Source organism: Ptychodera flava, chromosome 14 (assembly GCF_041260155.1).
Source record: "Ptychodera flava strain L36383 chromosome 14, AS_Pfla_20210202, whole genome shotgun sequence".
Classification (NCBI taxonomy): Eukaryota; Metazoa; Hemichordata; class Enteropneusta; family Ptychoderidae; genus Ptychodera; species Ptychodera flava.
The window spans coordinates 37,065,098-37,088,648 of NC_091941.1; the positions used below are offsets into that span (position 1 = coordinate 37,065,098).

General features: G+C 37.9%; 1 protein-coding gene across 1 annotated transcript; it reads left to right on the forward strand.

Annotated features, from left to right (window-relative positions):
• Positions 1 to 12,462: 12,462 nt before the first annotated feature.
• Positions 12,463 to 23,326, forward strand: LOC139150353 (blastula protease 10-like). Its single transcript, XM_070722655.1, has 10 exons — positions 12,463 to 12,628; positions 13,543 to 13,777; positions 14,967 to 15,096; positions 17,078 to 17,147; positions 17,665 to 17,868; positions 18,904 to 19,030; positions 19,963 to 20,079; positions 21,438 to 21,538; positions 22,428 to 22,552; positions 22,969 to 23,326. Exons 1-10 carry the CDS (start codon positions 12,494 to 12,496, stop codon positions 23,090 to 23,092), a joined length of 1,368 nt encoding a protein of 455 aa, XP_070578756.1. The 5' UTR covers positions 12,463 to 12,493; the 3' UTR covers positions 23,093 to 23,326.
• The last annotated feature ends 225 nt before the right edge of the window (positions 23,327 to 23,551 follow it).

Sequence of the window (23,551 nt, forward strand, 5' to 3'; positions counted from 1 at the left end):
AACTACTGTGACTGTGCATTCCCAAATTCTGCTTGCTTACGGAAAAAGAAAAAAAATGTCCATCCAGCCATTCATTCTCTATCACATTTAATATGCATCGGTATGGAAAGCCGTAGCTGTCTTAAGTGAAGGAAAGTGATTATTTAATGTGCATTTGTCATATAGTGATGCCCATTTGTTATATGGTGATGCTCACTTGTTATATGGTGATGCACATCTTTTATATGGTGATGCACATTCGTTATATGGTGATGAGCATTCGTTATATGGTGATGAGCACTTGTTATATAGTGATGTGCATTTGTTATATGGTGATGCACGTATGTTATATGGTGATGCCCATTTGTTATATAGTGATGCACATTTGTTATATAGTGATGCTCTCTTGTTATATGGTGATGCACATCTTTTATATGGTGATGCACATTCGTTATATGGTGATGAGCATTCGTTATATGGTGATGAGCACTTGTTATATAGTGATGTGCATTTGTTATATGGTGATGCACGTATGTTATATGGTGATGCCCATTTGTTATATAGTGATGCACATTTGTTATATAGTGATGCTCTCTTGTTATATGGTGATGCACATCTTTTATATGGTGATGCACATTCGTTATATGGTGATGAGCATTCGTTATATGGTGATGTGCACTTGTTATATAGTGATGTGCATTTGTTATATGGTGATGCCCATTTGTTGTATAGTGATGCACATTTGTTATATAGTGATGCACATTTGCTATATGATGATGCTTTTTTATATGGTGATGCATATTTGTTATATGGTGATGGGCGATTGTTATATGGTGATGTGCACTTGTGATATAGTGATGTGCATTTGTTATATGGTGATGCGCATTTGTAATATGGTGATACACATTTGTTATATGGTTATAGGCATTTGTTATATGACGATGAGCATTCATTAACTGGTGATGTGCATTTGTTATGTGATGATGTGCATTTGTTATATGGTGATGGGCATTTGTTATACAGTGATGGGCATTTGTTATATGGTGATAGGCATTTGTTATACAGTGATGGGCATTTGTTGTATGGTGATAGGCATTTGTTATATAGTGATGAGCATTTTTAAAATTATAATGGGCATTTTTCAGTTTGCTACCGGCATTTGTTATATTTTAATGTGTATTCCTCACATTGTGATGGTCATTCCTTGTATTGTGACGCGCATTCTTTATATTGTAATGCGCGTTCATTGTATTATGATGAGCATTCTTTATATGGTGATGGGCATTCTTTATATTGTGATGTGGATTCATCATGTTGTGCTGTGGACTTTTCATTATGTGATGAGGACCATACAACGCCTATTTTTGAGATGCAAATAAATATTTGTGTATTCAAGAAACGTTTAGAATAATGAAACTCAATTTCTAAACGGTAGTTAGGCATATGATACAATATTATATAACTAAGAATTAGGTATATCACCACTTGGTACATTTAAATAACTGAACTGATAACCACTCGTAATATAGCATCGTTGGTGTAATACAATTTATACGGTAGGACCGCGACCGGGGTTAAAAAAACGTCCTCTGAGAAGCCGGAAGCCCGGCGCAATCCCAAGGGAAGACTGTCCTGCCTTGTTGGCTGTGTGGCGCAGCGCCGGCCCGTACAGCGCTACACAACCCCCACCCGGTGCTACACAGCAAACACGGCAGAAAAAGCTGGGGCACCGCCTACAGAAGACAATGACTGCAGCAAAGTTACGGTCACCCATAGAATTTGCAACGATAGCAACAGGACCGTCGCGGATTCTGAACCCTGAACAATTCTGCTGAACATACTAGTATATTGTACGGTTATCTAGTGAGTGAACACGAAATGTATGACATGAACTTGATTACCGTACATGTAAAACCGGGGCTAAAGACATGCATGGCTAGAGTCTTTTTTCATTAACAGACTTGCCGCTAATCATCGTGAACCTTTTATCATTTAATCATTATCACCATTTGTAGTAGCATTAGATTTTTTGCTGAGTGTTTATATATCAATGTTTTGGATATCACATTATGCGACAATAATCTCAAATTTTGATCAAACGGACGGATATATTGTAGTTTACAGACGTGTACTAGCCCGGGGGGGTTAACTCCATGGCTAATAGTACGGGGGGCTCCGCACGAACATGGAAACCCCAACTGTTGTGATACCAGTTTTGAGCAAAAAACCCTACCCTTTCTGATACCTAGTTGTGGAAACGCAGCAATCTCTTGGCGGGGTAGCGTGAGTTGCTATGTGAGTGGCTGGGTTGACCTTTGACCCGCATAGCAACTCACGCTACCCCGCCAACAGATAGCTGCGTTTCCACAGCTATCTGATACCACAAGGGTCAATCCTAGGTCCGTTGTTATTTTTGCTTTTTATTAATGATTTATCATTATGTGCCGATACTCCAACTTTACACATGTATGCTGATGATCAAAATTTACTGGCAAGTGGAAAATCTATTGATGATGTTATTGAAAAAATGAATAATTCAGTTTTGCCAATTTCCAATTGGATAACGGCAAATTCAATGTGCATTAATGTCAGCAAAACAAAGTATCTTCTGGTAACGACTTCTCACAAGTTGAATAGTTTAAAAAGAGTCAAACCAATCGTTGTCTATTTGTATTAATGAACTGAAATTTCTCGTAGCAATCACGGAAAAATATTAGGAGTAACTATTGATGAATGCTTATCATGGAACGACCATATAGAATTTCTTTGTAAGACTCTTAGTAAGAGAATAAGTCTTTTGTTAAGATTACGTCCTTTTATTCCGATGAACCATCGTCTTGTTTTGTATAATGGATTAATTCAGAGCACTATTGACTATTGTTGTGTAATATGGGGAAATACCACAGCAAAAAATCTTGACAAAATTTTCATATTACAAAAGAGAGCGTTACGTATTCTGTTTGAATTGCCCAATGATTACCCTTCAGTCAGTTTGTTTTCTTCGTTTAAATGTCATGTCTGTTAGACAAAGAGTTGTATACTTTATGGCAATGTTAACTTTCAGGTGTATGACTGGCAGTGCTCCACATTATCTGTGGATTTATTGTATTTCAGAGTAATGTCCATTATTATCAAACGCGCTCGGTTCTCGACAGGATTGTTATATTCCGAAATCTGCTTTGAATATTGGACAACGGAGTTTTCATTATCGTGCAACTAAATTATGGAATTCACTGCCAAATGATATTAGATTAGCTTCGACTATTGGAAATTTCAAGGTGCTTCTAAAAGAATATATAACAAAGAACATTCCGCTGTAATCTTATTTATTTATTTTTGCCAGTTTTGTGACTTGTTAATTATCGAGCCCTGGTGAAAATTACTCATTTGAGTAACTCGGACGCTCATTAAAAGTGTAAATAAATAAATAAATACCATACGTATACAGATACGACTCACTCGCCTTGCGTACCAGGGGTACCAACAGTCAAACCGACAGATATATTGATGGTAGATCGGGATGTAGATACATGGGTTTCCAGTGTTGACAGCATGATTTTTAACAAATGTCAGTTTGTGTTTAAAACCGGACCCTTTCTCATACCAACACCTCGTGAAAAGTATACCCTTTCTGATACCAAACAGTGCAAAAAAACGACCCCTTTCGCGCGGACCCTCCCGTATAGCCATCTATGGGAGTTACCCCCCCCCCCCCCCCCCCCCGGGGTACTAGCTTGACCGGAAGAGAACCGGAAGTTTTTCCTGTGCACGTATACTGAACCGCCAGGCTATTTGCTTCATTGGCCGACGTGCTCGTTGTAGATTAAACGGTTTGAAGCGTTAATTTTTCACCGGCCCTTTTGACATCCGTGTATTTAGGCAAAAATGGTTTGGCCGACAAAAACACATGCAGTTTTTGCGGCATAAGGCTTAGGCGACTCATGGGGTGTACGAACTCCACACTAATTCGTCAATGTTCCTGTGCAAAATTTCGAAGATCTAAATATCGACAGATATGCTGCAGCATGTACTTTTGTGGTTTATTGCTGACGGTATTGAGTTTTGTCCTGATCTATGCTGCAGATAAAAATAAATATTACTGTGCAGTGTCAGTCTTTGTCTTGTACGGATTTTCCGAATGGAAAGACAACAGTCACTATGGCAACAGGGCGGGCGTAAACTGTTAGACCACAGTCGTTTGGAGAGCTATTCAGCGCTGGGACTATTCGCCCCATAGACGAGTGTACAGATGCGAGAAATACTCGCTTCTGTACACTCGTCTATGGGGCGAATAGTACCAGCGCTGGATAGCTCTCAAACGACTGTGGTTAGACTCTGGTTGAGAGGGGAGACAAACATTCAGTCATGCTAGGAGCTTTTCTATAATTTGTTCATGTTCTTGGAATGGCATGACTTGTTTTAAATAGTATGAGAGGGGAGGTGACTAATTACGTAAAAAGGGGTTATCATTGAACTGGTGTCCACTTAATACGACAGTAATCGATCAATGTCGTTCACAGTTCAAAGTCTGCCCAGTTGCAGTGGTTCAAATTCTTGGGTAATTGTCGCTGATCAGGCGGGAATCCGACACACAATAACAAATGCCTATCACCGTACAACAAATGCCCATCACTGTATAACAAATGCCTATCACCATATAACAAGTGCACATCACTATATAACAAATGCCAATCACCCTATAACAAATGCACATCACTGTATAACAAATGCCTATCACCATATAACAAATGCCCGTCACTGTATAACAAATGCCTATCACCATATAACAAATGCACATCACTATATAACAAACGCCCATCACCATACAACAAATGCCCATCACTGTTTAACAAATGCCCATCACTGTATAACAAATGCACATCACCATAGAACAAATGCCCATCACTGTATAACAAATACCCATCACCATACAACAAATGCCCATCACTGTTTAACAAATGCACATCACCATATAACAAATGCACATCACCATATAACAAATGCACATCACTGTATAACAAGTGCAAATCACCATATAACGAATGCTCATTACCATATAACAAATGTGCATCACTATATAAAAGATGTGCATCACCATATAACAAGTAAGCATCACTATATAACAAATGGGCATCACCATATAACAAGAGCACACCACTATATAACGAATGCTCTTCACTATTTAAAAAATGTGCATTACCATATAAAAAATGCGCATCACCATATAACAAATGTGCATCACTATATAACAAATGTGCATCACCATATAACAAATGTACATCACCATATAACAAGTGTGCATCACCATATAACAAATGCACATCACTATATAACAAGTGCACATCACCATATAACGAATGCTCATTACCATATAACGAATGTGCATCACCATATAAAAGATGTGCATCACCATATAACAAGTGAGCATCACTATATAACAAATGTGCATAACCATATAACAAGAGCACACCACTATATAACGAATGCTCATCACCATATAAAAAATGTGCATTACCATATAAAAAATGTGCATCACCATATAACAAATGTGCATCACTATATAACAAATGTGCATCACTATATAACAAATGGGCATCACTATGTGACGAATGTGCAGCACTATATAACAAATGCACATTAAATAATCATTTTACTTCACTTAAGACAGCTACGGCTTTCCATACATCGGAATGTCACCTGAAAGTTGCGGTATATCATAAGGCGATTTATGCAATTTTAGTACATCGCTTCTTTGAAAAGAAAATTATAGATAAATACCTATTTACTATTATCGGCTACACCTAATACAGTCTCACTTAACATATGCTTTAAGATTCCACAATCTAGTTGTTCATTATTCAATGTTTTTTTTACAAATGTCGCCGTTTCCTTAAGGTAGTATGCGCCTCGAAAGTGAAAGACTTTTGCTAAAAGTTTCTTGAATGAAACATTTAAGCATTCTCTTTCCAAATCAACAATAAAAATCAGGGGTCACCGTGCAAAGTATGGAACTAGCGAAACAAATAACCTAATATTTTGCGATATTTGAAATTTAAAATTGGCACAATTCCTGTGTTAATTCCATGGCGGAAAAATTAAATTTTCCAAAAAAGTAAGACGGTGAAAAGTTTTCTTTCACCAAGAGCTTTAAAATGAACGTCCACAAGTGGTAAATCAGAATAGAATTGATAGAGTTTGAAAGCGCGTTCTACCTTAATTGGGTGAAATGAGATAAGTGGGGTTAGAGGATTACCTACATACACAGTGCAGACAAGCCTACATCCTTAAGGATTTCAGCAAAGGTAACTTCATGTGCCGGCATCCCAGCGGTACATGCATTGCATCCTAATACGGTAGCAGCCTCTTTCGATGCCAGCCCTGGATCAAAACAAGCTAATGTGGTCATGTACTAAATATTATTGTAACTTTAAACAAAGGGTCACAACTTGGTTCATACTACTTGCAAAAATGCTGTGGTTCTCAGGATCTCCTTCATGAGAAAACCGTTGATTTTGTGTCTATCTGCGAAAAATATCGTGATAGTATTTTCATAAAGCATAAAAACATAGGGGAGCTCATAACCTGTTACCGAAAGCAACACTTTTTTCTTTCGTAAACCTTGGAACGCGTTTTGATTGATACTCGCAGGATACTTTAGATTTCGATTGTATAGAGTTTCCTGTCAGCCATCACATCTTGTCATTTTTTAAATCAAAATCATCTAAAACTTGATTATAAATGTCTCCATATCTTGATGGGCGTCCAATTGATCCTTTGAGTGGCAGGATCCATCAACTGGAGTGGTTGGATATTGATCAAAGTATATATAGCTGTAGACTTATAGCTTGGTTGGGATGCGATAACCTCTGTTACATTTTAAGTTGTTGATTACTTGCCAGAGTTCTAAACACTCCCGCGGTGTTTATCAGTTAGACTTATAAAACTTAAGTGTAAGGGATGACGTCAGAGATGTCCATACTCACTCACTGAAACTGACCAAGGTTTTCTCAGTACGCATTTCATTGGCTGTTAAAGATACTGAAAGTATCAAACGTGTTTTCACGATAACCCATACCGGTTAATTCTATACCATGAAATCACAAGTTGACATTCTAATAGAATGCTGTTTCATGGTTTAAAAAAGTAAGGCAGAAAGTTATGACCGAATAAAATTAGTAATTGAGGCTTGTCTTTTTCTTTATCTCCGTGTAATTTTTTATTAAGTAAAAGACATTCAAATCAAATTCAACATATTTTAGACGGGGGAGAAATACTCTTTCAGTTCAATACAAAGAGTTAGAGTTAAAAATATATATAGTACCTTTAAATTTACGGTAAGATACCAAAATTTGTAATGCACTCAAGTTTATCTTCTCCACTTGTCCCTATAATTCCAAGGGAAGGACTATTACTTAGCCTGAGCTTACGGAAAATAAATATTACACGTCTCAAATAGGGATCATACCTCTGATGATTTTCAAAATGAATAGTTCTAAATTTGTAGCTTTTTTCCAGTGTGACTAATACAATTTTAATCTACTGGATATATTTCTATAGCGGCCAGTTTTGGAACTGTCTATTATAATTAGACGTAATTCAATAATAAAATGAAGTTTAAAAAATCTAGGATTTCGCCTATTCTGGCTATTATTTGCTGTAAATGCACGCATCAGCAGACTTGTTTTCGTTATCAAGGCCAAATTTTTTCAGTCTAAAATTGATGCACATTTTGTGATGACATGTGAACATTCATGGTAAAATGTTACGTAGACCGTTGTTTCATTTGTGTGTAACCGACTCGATGTTTAAATCAGAACTGTTCAAAAAAATGCATTGACTTTGCTGTTACACTTTGTCCGAGTACTGAGTGTATATGTCACTATATTACGCATGAATTTTGTATACTGTTGAAACTTTATCTTTTCTAAGGTCGTGTACAAATAACGAGTCTTTTCTGTGTTCGGATGCCGCTTAGCCTTTGAGATAGCGCTCGACGTAATTTCTACATTGTCAAAAATCAAAAAGCACTTCAACTATGTTTCATGGATTGGATGTATGACTGTACCCATGAGTGTTTGTCTTTTAAATTGGACTGTGACGTGCACATGTCTAGTGGCTTTGGTTTATCGGCCTTTTTAACTCCCGATTCGGAAAATACGTTCAATATTGTGATTTTCTCTTACTCTCAGATATTTAACCGCATCCTTACTAGTACCACTGTGTCGTTACAGCTCTCATCCTCGTAATTTTCTGCTCTACTATTTTTTATAAAATTGACATTATACAGTTTTGCCGCACCAGTTCTTAGTAAAGTTTCAAAAAATGGTCGTAAAATTTATTGCAAGTGGTAATTGTGTCCTGTTGTATCGTCTAGTTTTGACATTTATATTTGGAAATCGTGACAAGTTCCATGTTTGATGTTGGGATAATTTGCCAGTGTAAAGAAAGCTAATGTCACCAGATATGACGTCATTTATGACATAAAATCGCGGTCTTATGACCGTACATATGACGTCATTTTATAATATAAAATCGCTGTCTTATGACTGTACATATGATTTTATTACGGATCTACTCTGCAAATCTCTGTACTATATCACTCAATGTTAGCCTATCGTCATATGATACCGTGCGTAATGACAAACTCTAAACTGTACTAGTAACACAGTATATATCAAAGAATCCGGAGACGCGTCATCGATCGCTCCCGAGAACACGACGGAACGAGTCCAATGCACTTGACTTTGTTCGTTGATATTATGCAGACGATATATATAACTTTAACTTTTCTTACATTTCTATTACGTTTTTATTTATTTTTCATAAAAAAGTAAATCTTCATGGATTCTAATCCGACCTGAAATTAAATTGTCAACAAAAGAATTAGATATTACAAACACAGGTTACGCCGACAAATTTAACACAAGGCATTGGGAGATGAATTTGGAAAAGGATTTAACAGCATCCAGTTCTGTAACAACTCATGAACTGAACAAAAACTGGGTGCTTGTAGAGACGCTTCACAATGGCTATATTATGATATAGGTGTAGTCGCATACTATAATATGCTCTCAAAGTTATGAAAATGACATATGATTTCCGCCAATCGAGATTCTCATAGGAGTTCAGAGCGGCAGGTGTTGAAGGACTTCGCTTCCGCAAATTGGTCGCTTGGTCAATCGGATATTTGTATCTGATTGAAGTTTCTAATCAACGGTGTGTATATGACTTAGAAAATCTTATGGAGGGGACTCTTAAATAGTTTAACATAATTATTCTTCAAAAAAGCCTATCTTAGGTTTTGGGTAGTATCAATTTTGGGTGTACGTGCACATGTGAAAGACCCAAGGTTTTATATTGCTGGAATTAATCAGTCGTTGCTAACATTACTACGCTATGAAAGTCGACGAAAATTGATCATGAAGTTAAAAGAGAAGATGTTTGAAATCGGATTCAAATATATTGTGTACGAGGGAACTTTCTAATTAAAGGAGCAGCTTTGTTATCTGCTTTATCTCTAAATCAGTTGATTAATTATACAAATTTCAAACGGGAATGAATGACAATGTCAACAGGCATAAATGCAAGTATTAGGGATGGACGAATGTCGCTTTAAGGGGACACGTCAGGGGTCCAGAGTTTCTGTTCCGTGCGCAAAATAAATATAGTGACATATTGACTTTTTCATAATTTTAGCGTCAGATGATTAATCTTCAGAATAACATAGAGAAAAATTGGTGATATCAAACTCGATGACTCGAGTCCCAGCAACATTGATAATATACCAAGAGGTGATTGGTGGATTTTTAGTTTTCACGCCTGTAGTTAGCGTTAATCCATCGTGAAAATCTGCGAAGGGACTCGCAACTTGAAGTATTATTTGTTTAAGTTAACAATCACGGTGGTTGTAATTTCTTCTGTAAAGCATGACGAAAAAGACGCGAAGCGTGGGCTACGAATTCAGCGTGACGTCTCTTGCTGTTTCATTGGTCTGTTTGTTTTCAGTAATTGCCCTGACTTCCTTAACGTACTCGATCTTTTAGCTGTTGAGATTTTCTTATTTGCAAAGTAAAGTGCAAATTAAAAATGTTGTTCGAGTCGCTAACCTTATTTCGACCTTTCGATGCAAGAACGTCTTTCTAATTTTGACATTTTTCTTCCAGTCTAAATATATCTGTCGGAATCCATTGATAACAGTACAGCGAATAGACTGGGCGTTAGTCGTTGCAATAATTGCCTGCAATAATTACAACTAACTCTAACTCATTAACTTGGTTCTAAACTGTTGAAAATAAGTCTTCGGCAAGTTGTTCTCTACGAAGCTACACAAAAGTCATCCCGATACCTTTATTTGCTAAAATTAAACGTATGACGCCATCACAGATACGGTCATTTTAGCAATATTCTCTTTTTTCTGTGTGCGATCTCATTACAGTTTTTTCATATTGTACACAACAATAATTCCTTTCTTGATTGGAATTTAAGAACATTAATTATTTATCTAGGAAAGATATCGCTTTAAACAGCCATTCAAGCATTTTTTATTTGTACTGTCCCAGAAAGTATCTCTTCTTGTATGTTAATATAGATGTTTCATACGCGATATTTGTCAGATTAATTGAGAGGTATTTCGATAAAAACTGATCAACACATGCGACCTATATTTGCATTTATCGCTTAAGAAAACTTGAATAAACTATGAGTGTCCCAGAAATGAGGCACTGCTATGACACTAGTGTAAAATGATATTCTATGGAGTATCCTACGAAGAAGTATTTCAGTGAAAGTCGTGGAAAACAGGTGAGGCAGTGGAGCTAGCCATGAGTAATTACTGCCTGCATGCAGAGGAATGAAAACAACAGCAGTACAAGTTTGTTCACAAATGCCAGCATTTGCAGATTGCTCATAAAGTAGAAAGCTTTCTAAGGCCCCATTTCAACATTTACACACGAGTCCTAACTTCATGAAAACTGTTAGAAGTGAACACATGTCTCTCTTGTCAGTTCTTGACAAGAGCACAGCTAAAAAACGCTACTGGCACATATCAGTACATGCCTGCATGTAACAGAGTCTGATCAGTACCTATAAAAGTTCCTAAGAAATAACCTCTGTTACAGGACCTGTAAAACTGTTCAGATATCAGGGGAGTATGAACAGGTCTGTATTAGGCCTGGTATGAAAGGAATATGTACATTTATGTAATTGTCTGAGGGTACCCTGTGCTGTAACCACGTGACTGAAATACTGGTGTACAAACAGTAGCGTGTCAGTGTTAAATTTACAGGGTCTATTACAGTGTCTGAAAATTTGTCAGATTTCAGGGGTGTATATTTTCCGAAAAATGGGCAAATTCTGTCAATAGAAAAGAATACAGGCATTAATATGTGCAAATTTAAATAATTATCGACCCTGTTACATGTCTGTATTCACATTGATGTGTGTAGTCCTGTAAATACAGTGATGGGACAGGCAGAAATTTCAGGGCCCGTCACATCACTGTGTTTACAGCACTGTATATAGCCATGTCATCACAGCACTGACCACAGACCTGTACATCATCCCCTGTCACAGGAATGGGACGTCTTAGCTGAAACAGACCTGTACCACAATGTTGTGCCAGGGTCTGTACAGGGCCTGTCACGGGGGCAAATGGTTTTTTGTTTTTAGGGGTTTGTTTTTTGTTTTATTGTGGTTTTTTTCTGTGAATAGAATCATAACTTGCAATAGTTTTTGACGGTCGATCGTTGACATTGAAAGATATTAAAGATATTATAAAAATATTATAAAAATGGTGTGGTCGAAAATTAAAGTTTATGTCATAAAATGGGGCGCGCTGAAAATAAAAAGTAAAGACTTTAAGTAACTTAAGTAACTGTCCCTGCACTATGTTTTACTTCATATCTGCTTGCAATTTTTTTATTTTCTGCCATCCTTGGCTGAATTTTTTTCAGAGACAACCTCTCAGAATTAAAAAAAAAATATATTCCAATCGCCCAAAAGGATATCAATGAGTCCATTCCTTATATGAAGATAATGCCACAAGCAAAGAGAATCAGTCCATAATGCGTTCATCATTGCAAATGTCAAGACGGTAATTCGTTAGTTGAAACTTGATGTACAGACTAAAGACAAGGAAAATGATCCTGGTCGACAGTTATCAGCACTCATGACGGACTGTTCGTTTTGAAATACAAAATTATGACTTATAATTGGATAGAATATCGACGACATGCCCAAATTTACGTTTTCAGTATAACGCAACAGCCTTTCATTCATCACCCACTTCAGATAATGGATGGCAACTGTTTGACAAGTACGCATGCTGTGATTTGAAGAGTCACATATCCTGAGACGCGAGAGCTGTAGATAAACAACGAGTAGATATGTCATAATCGTAACGTTACAGTTCAATAAATCACTGTTCACTGCATGCCACTGAAAAAGGTATAAAAGAATCTGTGGCTTCCACAATTTTCCATCTTTCCTTTCTACACCAAGCAGAAAGAGAGCCAGGATGAAGCTTTTCGTCTGGTATGTGCTGTTCGCTATCGCCCTTGAAGCTACAGCCCTACCAAGGTCGAAAAGGGAAATTGATGGGTCGCCTGAAAGCCGGCCAAACCCGAGCAGAGAACGACAAATGAGAGAAAAGGTGAGTAAGGAGCGATTGTTTTCAAAGGTGAGATAGCTAAAACGATTACATGTCTGTCGGTGAGCAAGAGACTCCGATGTCCGACGGGCAAGCCACCTTAAAATTTACAATGTTTTTAGTTTAAATTTGGATTACCACAAGTACCATAGTTGTGACGAGAAAAAGTCGCTCAACACCTTCAGGCAATTTTCTTTGAGCTTTCTTTGTTTGAAATCGTGCGTGTGATAGTATTCTAGCCAATATTATTCTAATATTTGACAGCTCGATTCTATTCACGCGTGTGTATCTCTCTCCTGGCATACAGATACAAAGAATCAGTTCTTCGTTTGAACGATTTTTTGGCGCAAGTACATCATGAAAATAATGTATTTCTATTTTGATTGTTTTGTGGGACTCAAATCTCGCAACTATATAAATGACCAGCAAGGCTTTTTATTATTATAAAGGGAAACTGGCTGTGAATTGCTCATGAAAATAGTTCTGAGATAGAGACTTACAATTAACTTGATGATATCTTACATGTCAGAAATGTTTTGATATGAGAACGTCTCTGATGTTCAAATTTGACAGTTTGGAATCTCCGCTAGTGCCTCCCTTGATGAAACACAAGAGCGCAAGGAGAAAATTGTAGTCCCCATTACAACATCAAAAAATGAAAATTACAGTTCTCTCTCTCTCTCTCTCTCTCTCTCTCTCTCTCTCTCTCTCTCTCTCTCTCTCTCTCTCTCATTTTCTGTTACCCCGCCGCTCTATATTTGTTTCTTTATAATCGTAACCCTTTGAACGGCATGTGCCTTCATGAAAGTAGTACGACAGATCAGCTTTTATCGAAACAGTTTTCCGATCAAATAGTAAGTGTTCGATGAATTTAGAATGGCTGGAACTATAATGATTTCGAATAACTTCGATTGCAGGAAAGACTCTTGAAACGTTGGTGCAGCAAAGACAAGCCCAAGGTAGTTCCTACCGATGCAGAGACCGCGGGAAACGCCGTCGAGGGCGACATCATGATGTCACTTCAAGAACGTCAACTGTACGACAGATGGAGAATGCGACCCACCAGGCCAGGAAGACTGGCAGAACGCAAAGCCACGACATCTGAACTACTGTGGCCCGGTGGGATAATTCCGTATGAGTTCAATACTTTAGGTATTTATGTTTTAATGTGTTTCGGTGTATTATTTTCTGTGCAATATCAAGCCCGAAATATCTATTTGTTCATGATTGTCATTCTATAATGATCATTTGCAGGCACCGTAGCCGTTAATTCATAGAACAATTGAAATTTAAAAGCTTCGTTTGGTCACAGAGTAATATCATAGACAGAGTGGCAACACTTGCATGCCTTTTGTTCCATGGTCGTCTCTGTAGACTATTGGCTTTTCATATTAAAATGAGCTTAAAAGGTGTTAAACTTTTTGGAGGCTTGGTTTGTGGTTGATAATTACACGAGATTATGCGAAACATACGACGAGATGGCATCGTACTGCCAGTCGCGTAGCAACCATGGTTACTTTGTGAGCTCTCAGGCCAGAAACACTGCCTCACGCCAATCAAAACATAACACGCCAGCAGTTTCATAACATGTCCTTTCTTGGCGCACGTGTAAAAGACGGTATGACTGACCGTAAACCATTAAGTAAAACCAGACAGTATCGATAAAAGACTTTCAATTTTGGTTCAAACACACTCATTATATATTCATAAAAATATGAGAGGAATTTTTAAAACGGTAAAACCCACTTTCCTGAAGCTCAAAACACTTCCGTTTTCGCCAGCACATCAATTCCGATCAGCACCACACGACAACAACAACACAAGCTTTGTCGAACATACTTTCGCTGAACAATTGGTGAAAATCCGAAAATTACCGAAGGATGCATGGTCGGCACTCTTCGGAAAAGAGAGCCAAGAGCTTCGTGAGGCGAGGCAAACATGGATTGCTTACGTAACCGCTTCACGCCTTAAACAATAGCTGTTGCCACTCTGTCTGATATTACTCTGTGGTTTGGTGGAACTTTCGACATATATTCTTGGGTGTTTGTTCTGTTAATATAGGCAATTTCTTGTTCTACCCCAAAACAATTCAAAATGTCCAGTGGTAAAGTTGTATGCAGCGTAAAAGTGTGCCAATGAACTCGTTTGTTGACAATAATCTAGCTTGCACATTGTACAGAATGACTAGTGTTTGCAAGGTTCGTTTTGTGTATTCGTATCCGCTGCAGGGAAAAGAAGAATTTCGCCTGTTTTGTGAAGCAACCATTATGAAAATATTAAAAATAATGAAAAAACTTAGATCGATTGATGCATATCGCCCTACCTCTGTTTTGACTTTTAGATGCAAGTATGGTACCATACGTTGAATTTGCAATGGAAGAGTGGGCTGAAAAGACTTGTATAGAGTTTGTGCCATATCCCGCACCAGGTGTCAATCACCTGGGCAAAATATCATTCATCAATGGTGTAGGGTAGGTTTCGTAATTTATTGACGTCATAGCTGGCAATAGGCTTCTTAAAGGATTCCCATGATACTTCTTTCATTTATATTCAATTTTAACACACTTGGTTGCTATTCACAAAACTCCTCGTAACTAAAGGTATCCAAAGATTCCAGAAACGAAGGCATTTGAGTTTTTTCAATGAGCAAACACGGAGTTTCCAGTTTTCAGGCTGCATCTTCTCCACGTTTTTCTTTTCAAGAGAAAAGAACAATCTATTTATTTATGATGCTACAGAGTCACTAACATTCGATTCCGTATTGTCAATCTTTTTTATTTTTAGTTTTTTTTCTACACATTGAAAATCCCAATTTGAATTTCAGTCCTATCTTGAGAAAAGAAAATTTTCATTCAAATGAATTGTTGCTGGCGTGCTTTATTATCACAAGAAAGTATGGTGTAATATTAACGGTGTAGAGTCGTAGGATATACAATGTCCCACCTCAACACACGCTGAGAGTGTGCCACAGTCATATATTAGGCCTATCGTGGAAGTTAAAGAGGCACTCCCACTTGGTAACATTTTTAAAACACATTTTTTTAATGCCAAAGGTCGATGTTTGACGTGGCGACTGCACGCGGATCGCGAGATATCAATAAAAACATGTCATTTCCTGAGCGTATTTTTCACATCCCGAAGTTTTACGATCGTTTCTGATTTTGACCCGAAATCCCCCGAAGGTTTGTTGTTGTGCTGATTGACGATCTTCTAGGGAGTCTACAATAAGTTCGAACGAATGAATGAATTTACTTCCCACTGCAAAGACTTTATATACAGCATTATGCCTTTACCTCAGGTAAAATTCTCCTTAGTTTTTGTCGTTTTCATTATTCTAAATCAGTTGTATTATATTTTTGACCAACACCACAAAAACATCAGTTTTTACGTGTTAAAAATTAGCCGCATCCGATGACTACATTTTGTCGTCTGCCACACAGTACGTGTGGTTCGCCGCGCGCGTGGTATGCGTCTAGTCTATGCATACCACGCGGTGGCCGCTATGTATCAACCGCACGTAACTGTGCTAGTCACCTATGCGAATTCTGGTTTTTCGCCAAGTCAGTAAGACTCAGCTTTGCCCCACGGGGCATGACCGATCACTGACGCAAGTGGTACTGTGGCGTACAGAAGCGTCAGCGTAGATTCGTACTCCATAGCTTAGTTGACAATGGCCCCAGTGCCGAACGTTCGATGTTCGGAAGCTGAATTTAGGTGGGCCACCGGAATTCAAAATTTTACTTTTTTGAAGACATGTTTTTATCGATATCTCGCGATCCACGCGCAGTCGCCACGTCAAATATCGACCGTTGGCATGAAAAAATGTGTTTTAAAAATGTTACCAAGTGGGAGTGCCTCTTTAAGTGTGTTTTCGTATACTGAATATTCCTTGGTCATTACAGTCTACACGTACCACATCTTTTGCATGCGTATTAATAGACAGATGGGATTTAAAGGTATACAGTCACCTGTAATCTAAATATGCCCATATATGGTCAAAAGGGCGTTTCTTGATATTCAAAATGCCCATGTGAGGCCACTTTTTTAAAAAGCGGCCACCCGCTTAAAATCTGTGATTGGTTAGATTTCTCTTTCCATGGTAACTGTTGCAAAATTAAAACAGGTGACAGTATAACTTTAAAGTAGTGGCCGCGAAAGCGCGGTATAGCACTGGCACACGATGCATTTCAAAGAAAGGCCGTACTTTCTGACCTCAGAATCATGCAGTACATATCCTGTAGTTCAGCCAGGAAAAATTTTCTATCACCGGGGAAGGCTGGGACCAGAAAAAAATTCCATAATATGGCGGTCTTATGCCATTCTAATGACTAGCGATATTTTGTTTGTCGAACGGGATATACAGTAACTCTTGTCGTTGAGCGTAAGTGCGAGCAATGCATTTCTGCGGAGGTGAAGAAAATGTAAATATAACGTAACTGTCATTTTTTACAGATGTTATGCGTACATGGGTTTCAGGAATCAAACACGTCCTGTGTCCCTGCAAAAGGTTGCCTGCCAATCAGTAAGCAAAATCTAGTCCATTCGCCTGCAAAGGTTTATTTGAACCCTTAGACATCGTTTTATCTCCGGTCATTCAGCATCCACACTTGTCCAAGCGTTGGACATGTGATACTCTGTAGTTCAACCAAGATACTTGTTCTTACTTCTTTGTAACGTACTTACTGATGACCAACTGACCACAATTCGGTCGACCTTTCGGCGCGGCTGCTGTATATGCTGCTACCGTATACTGTCATCAGTGGTAAAAGACAATCCAATTGCATTTAAATATAGTATGTATTTCAAATACACAACATGACTTTCACTGGTCTGTAGATTGGGGAGCGGTTGGACGTATGTTGACTTTAGCCACAATTAGTGTAGTTTGGTTTCGAGGAGATAACACGGTCAATACACTTATGATATTATCCGACGGAGGACAAAATGACCCGTCTCTAACAAGGCGCAAAAGTACTCTAAACATTGTCGTTTTTCTCGTAGGGACTTCATGTATTATTTCGTCTTTTTTCATCATAAAGGAAGGTGTAGCATTGCACGAGATTGGTCATACTATCGGCCTTATGCACGAACACGTCCGCCACGATAGGGACGGTTTCGTGTCCATCAACGAGGAAAACATACAGCCAGGTACAGAGGGAAACTTTGTAAAGAGAGACCCACTTGCAAACGGGGCCATTCCTTTCTATTACGATGTCTGCTCTGTCATGCACTACAACTCAAGGGTAAGAAAAATCCACGTCTTGACATAAATGTATGAAATCTAAGATGAGCAGGCGTAAACACATCCATGTAACTGTTCGAAGTTTTCAAGGCCATTAGCACTTTTCTTACTTTGAAACCCTGGTCTGTATGCCGACCTGCCAGGCTAGACACTTGAATCACATCTTGTATTTAAATCCACGCACAAGAATATCTCGCGATATTCGGTGGTGCATCATATCAAAGACACTGATGCTATAATGATGCCACACGATCGAAACTTGTTATTTCCACTTCGGCAGGTGTCATTTCGGTAATTTGGCGTGTTACGAAATAACCTGTGGTGAACAATGTTGAAACAGATTGTTCTGTTGTCTAGCTGAGACCAGTGTATTGATTCTGTTTCAGTCACTTGTTGAATTCACCACCTATTTCTTGAGTAATTGTCGCAAGAAATTATCGGCCATAATGGTTGATTTTGTAGGCGAAACTGCATTTGCTGTTTGAAACGATGATTGTGTTAATATACATTGCGTGTTTTATTGGCAGTTTACATAAACTTGTCTAGTCTCTGAATGTCCATATTTATAAATCACTGATCAAGATCCGGAAATATGTCTTTACCCGAAAAGGTAGTTAGTGTCGAAAACGTGCGTTGTCCAGAAAATATTAGGTGTTTTTTTCCGGTAGGTTGGGGGCTTGAGGAAGATTTCCACCATTGTCAATTTTGTAGCGGAAGATGTCAATGGTTATAATCTAACGGCTAAATATCCCATGGGGAACATTAAAACTACTAATTATGATCAACTCAATACTGGTGTGTAAAGCCTCGCTAGATCAAGAGTAAAAGTTATTGTCTAGCATTTACTGCTAATTACGGTTTTTTTCAAAAAGTCGATTGGCGAAGGGAAACAAGTTAATATTCTCTGATGTTAACGGCTATTGACATGTACATAGCCTTTAAAAAGAAACACCCACAATATTTCACTTTCGGTAATGCAACTGAAGCAAAAGTTAAACCTCCAAATTGACCAACGCCACACTTGTACTTCGTACAGGCATTCAGCACGAATGGACAACCGACCATCGTTGCAAACCATTCAGACTATCAAGCCATTATGGGCAAACAATTGGGACTCACCCATTTCGACCACGAGATGGTGAACTTCATGTACAGCTGTAATGGTAAGTGGAAGCGAAAAGTAAAAGCAAAATGGGGACGACTTATCAAGTAAAGCTGACTTAAACTATTACAGCAAAATAATTTCGACTTCGTAGGGGATACTCTTTCCTTTATAGGGATAATGTCGCTCTTTTTAAGCTTTTTCATAATTTTTTTTATATGAAAAGTGTGCTGTTTGACTTCTTCAAACATGCAGAAATACTGGTCAACTGTGCGCAACCTCAACCCTGCTTGCGGCCAGGCGACGCTTAACATCCAGTGAAACATTTTTACGGTCTGTATGAAAAATGTCAAGTCAATATTGAAGTCTCATCATTCACAGGCGAACATACACTGTTGCATAAAGTTTTAGACCTCATGCAAGCTTCTTTCATAAAATCTTAATTGGTGGTCTTTCATGTACACAAGGATAGCAGCTTTCCCTCATGTTATGGCAGTGTTTATGTATCAGAGGAAAGCAAGTCGGGAAAAGAAAAATCCACTTTGCTGAGAGTTCATAAACGAAATCATCTGTTTGCATTTACCGGGTAGTTTTTGACACTTTTGCAGTCATATGCCATCGTCATTTTGTACCCTGATTGACTTTTTACATGTATTGCACATTTTCTAGATATCGCCAAAAGGTCAAAGAAGAGCAACTTTCTTGCTTTAAAAGTCAGCCATCCAGTAAGGCAGTCAGTCGGTCGCAACTTATTGGTCGCCTTTTTGTATTTACTCATTTATGGAATTGTTTTGTTTGTTTAGTATTTGTTTATTTATAGAAATTCGGATCGGGGATCGTGATGAAATGTCGAATATGGAGAGTGTTGTCAACGTTGACGGAACTAAATGTTACAACTTATCATAAATTTTCTTTGACATGACTGTATGAATGTTATTTTCAAAATGATTAGTGTCATAGTGACTCCAACATCGACATCTATGCATATTTCAGCACATTGTAACAGCGGTCTTGTCTGTTCAAATGGTGGTTATGTCGGTAAGAAGTGCACATGCGTCTGCCCCAGTGGCTTCACAGGTGCTACGTGTGACGACTTGGTGAACCAATCAGGTCAGTTACCTATTTTTAAAGTTTCAGATGGATCTCATTAGTATCATATAGGTGAAACGCGACATCGAGATACTTCTTCGAAAATCTATTTATCAATCAGTGAATAAAAAGGTCAATCGATCAGTTCTCCCTCCTTAATATTCCATGCATACCTGATTGACATAGGTTGGCCACCCCTTCTTATGTTACATTTCCGTCAATGGAAACATTTGACCTTCACCAGGACACCTTCTGAAACATACGTTGTAGCACACCTGGGGTCCATGCGGACCCCAAGGAGATTCCTTGCTTATCACACCAAAAATATTGTAACAGACATCTTTTTAACACACCATACCGTTTCATGTTCCTAATTGCCACATCATCCTCTTTTATTAAGTATGAATTTGCAACAAAACACATATTTATTGATAACAACAACAGTAAACATAACGATTTATTCATAATAACAACAATAAACATAACGATGTACTTGGCTGATAGGTGAGAAAAGTACAGTTTGGTTATTTTCTGTCCAAATCCATGTTCTGAATACTTAACAAAAGTTTTTTTTACCTCTGAACAGACCATGAGTATCATATTTAACATACAGAGAGGCAATTTTGAGAAGAAAATCAATAAAACGTCACAAATAATGTCTTGGGTCTGACCAGACCCTGACTTGATGCCTTTGCCCGCTGTGTAATGTGCTTGGAAACGTTCATATCTAATCAATCACGTGCTATACAACCTAAAGAAGTATGAAAAGGTAGTGTAACAGATGTATAATATGTCACATACCTCTTAGTGTATTGAAAGTGGGTTAGAATAGTATTTTTTTTTGCAAGGGACATAATAAAGATACCGAATCAACAGCGTATTTCAATAGGATTGTCCGGGGTCCGCATGGACCCCAACTGAATTTTTTTTCTAAAAATTCAATAGATCACCCAATAGCAAAATAAATTCACAGCATTGCTGCTAAATGGTTACCTGACAAATACATAAAAGGAGAAAAGTTGACATGCATTTAGAGAAACAATATTAGAAAAAATATTCCATTGGGGTCCAGGCGGACCCCAGGTGTGCTGATTAGGGTTGATAATCAAGATGGTAGAGCAAAAATAGTCCCAATAAATATCTTACCACGTGACGTCACAGCAGAAACAGTTTGGCTTATCGTCAATACTATTGCTGATACTATGAAGGGAACGTAAACAATTGCAAAGCACTTTCCACTATAATATTGGTTCACGATACATAAAAATAGCAATGTGATCTTTGAAATTATACGCTGACGTTGACCTTGGTAGACAAGGCTAACATTGACCAAATTGGATTTGTTTTCCTGATAAAATGCTTCCTGCTTCGTTTACTAGTGTGTGGTGGCAAGATAACAGTGACGTCGACAGGTACCGTGACGTCACCAAACTATCCTGGTAACTATGGAGACAATCAAGAGTGTCATTGGCTGTTACAGGTAAATTGACTATCTCTTATCATTCATTCTAAAACATGTAAATTATGCCACACAGAAATTTTCCCGGCGAGTCAAGTCAAGAATACTACGTAGCTTGTGTGTTAAACTTTTCAATCTAAAGAAAACGATTGTTTGTTGGTATCTACCAGCAACCCCTTCATTCAAAACGGTATTATATTTTCAAACTCAATGTACAACAATTCTCCACTTGGCTACGGTTGAAACCATTTTGAAACCTGTCAAGGAAACCGTGTCTTGTTTGTGTGAAACTTGAATTTATACCGTGTGATTAAAAAGAAAACGGTGACCATTTTGAATTTCTTATATCAATAATGATAAGATTTTTGCTATGCTAATTAGAACCGTGAACCAAGATTTTTTTACATGTAGGTGATAGATTACAGTAGTTGAGCTTGAGAGTTGCCTTTAACTCCTGTAGTATCTTATACTAAATATACTATCGGTATGTATGTATGTATGTATGTATGTATGTATGTATGTATGTATGTATGTATGTATGTATGTGTGTATGATGTACGTACGTACGTACGTATGTACGTATGTACGTATGTATGTATGTATGTATGTATGTATGTATGTATGTATGTATGTATGTATGTATGTATGTATGTATGTATGTATGTATGTATGTATGTATGTATGTATGTATGTATGTATGTATGTATGTATGTACGTAGGTAGGTAGGTAGGTAGGTAGGTAGGTAGGTAGGTAGGTATGCATGTATGTATGTATGTGTATGGATGGATGGATGGATGTAAATAAAAATACTATGCATGTGAACTCAATGACTCCATATCTCGTCATGTAATGTGCCTATATCATGACCAACCTACAGTAAACTAACGGGTGTCGTTCTGTTTATTGTAGGGACCGGCTGGTTCACGAATATCTGTAAGATTCAACGATTTCTATGTAGAAAGTGGTGGTAGCGACTGTGTCTATGACAGGTTTGAAGTCCGGAAAGAGGTCTACCTCGACAAGTGTTTGTTAACGTAAGTCAGCCATTCCTGAGGTATTTTTGTGCCTTACAAACCAAAAGGTACACAGAATCTCTCTCTCTCTCTCTCTCTCTCTCTCTCTCTCTCTCTCTCTCTCTCTCTCTCTCTCTCTCTCTCTCTCTCTCTCTCTCACACACACACACACACACACACTGGAGACACTGCAAATTTGTTCTGTACGTATGTATGTATGTATGTATGTATGTATGTATGTATGTATGTATGTATGTATGTATGTATGTATGTATGTATGTGTGTATGTATCTATGTATGTATGTATCTATGTATGTGTGCCACTGCACCATTGATTAAAGAAGATGAACGAATATTCGTTACATCAACTTCTTTGTAAATCATTGTCTCTCGTTCACAGTTGTCAAATTTATAACTTTTTCATCATTGATTTAAAGGTACTGTGCCGGAGTTCTGCAGGGACAGAGTCATGAATCCTTTGACAACACCATTATGCTGAGTCTGTACTCGGATTTCTCAATGAGCTACCAAGGATTCAGCGCCACCTACTCCTTGATATGATGAACTGACCTTCGCCATGATGGTCATGACAGAGTTTTACTTATCTGGATCTTGTCTTTCTCATTGACAGGACTTGAAATTGCCTTGATGTCCCATTACTAGGGATGAGGCCTAAACATAATTTTTTTCTTTATCTCGGGATATCTAGTTCAAATATGTCATTTTGGTGTTATTTTGGTTGGTTTTGCCCAAACTTATATTAATTAAAATAATGAACGCATCAAAAGCAAACAACTTGTCCTTGTCGAAACTTGTCCTTGTCGAATTTCAGAATAGATTCGCTCTCTTGCTCGCTCGCTCACATGTTCCATGCATAGTGTTTAATTCTGACTCACAGAAAGCACCCTACACTGTGAGGTGAAATCCCCGTTTATCAAAACATCATGCAAACAGTATGAGAAATTCGGGACTTTGTCTCTACGGTACACTATACAACAATCGCTCATAATCAGTGTAATG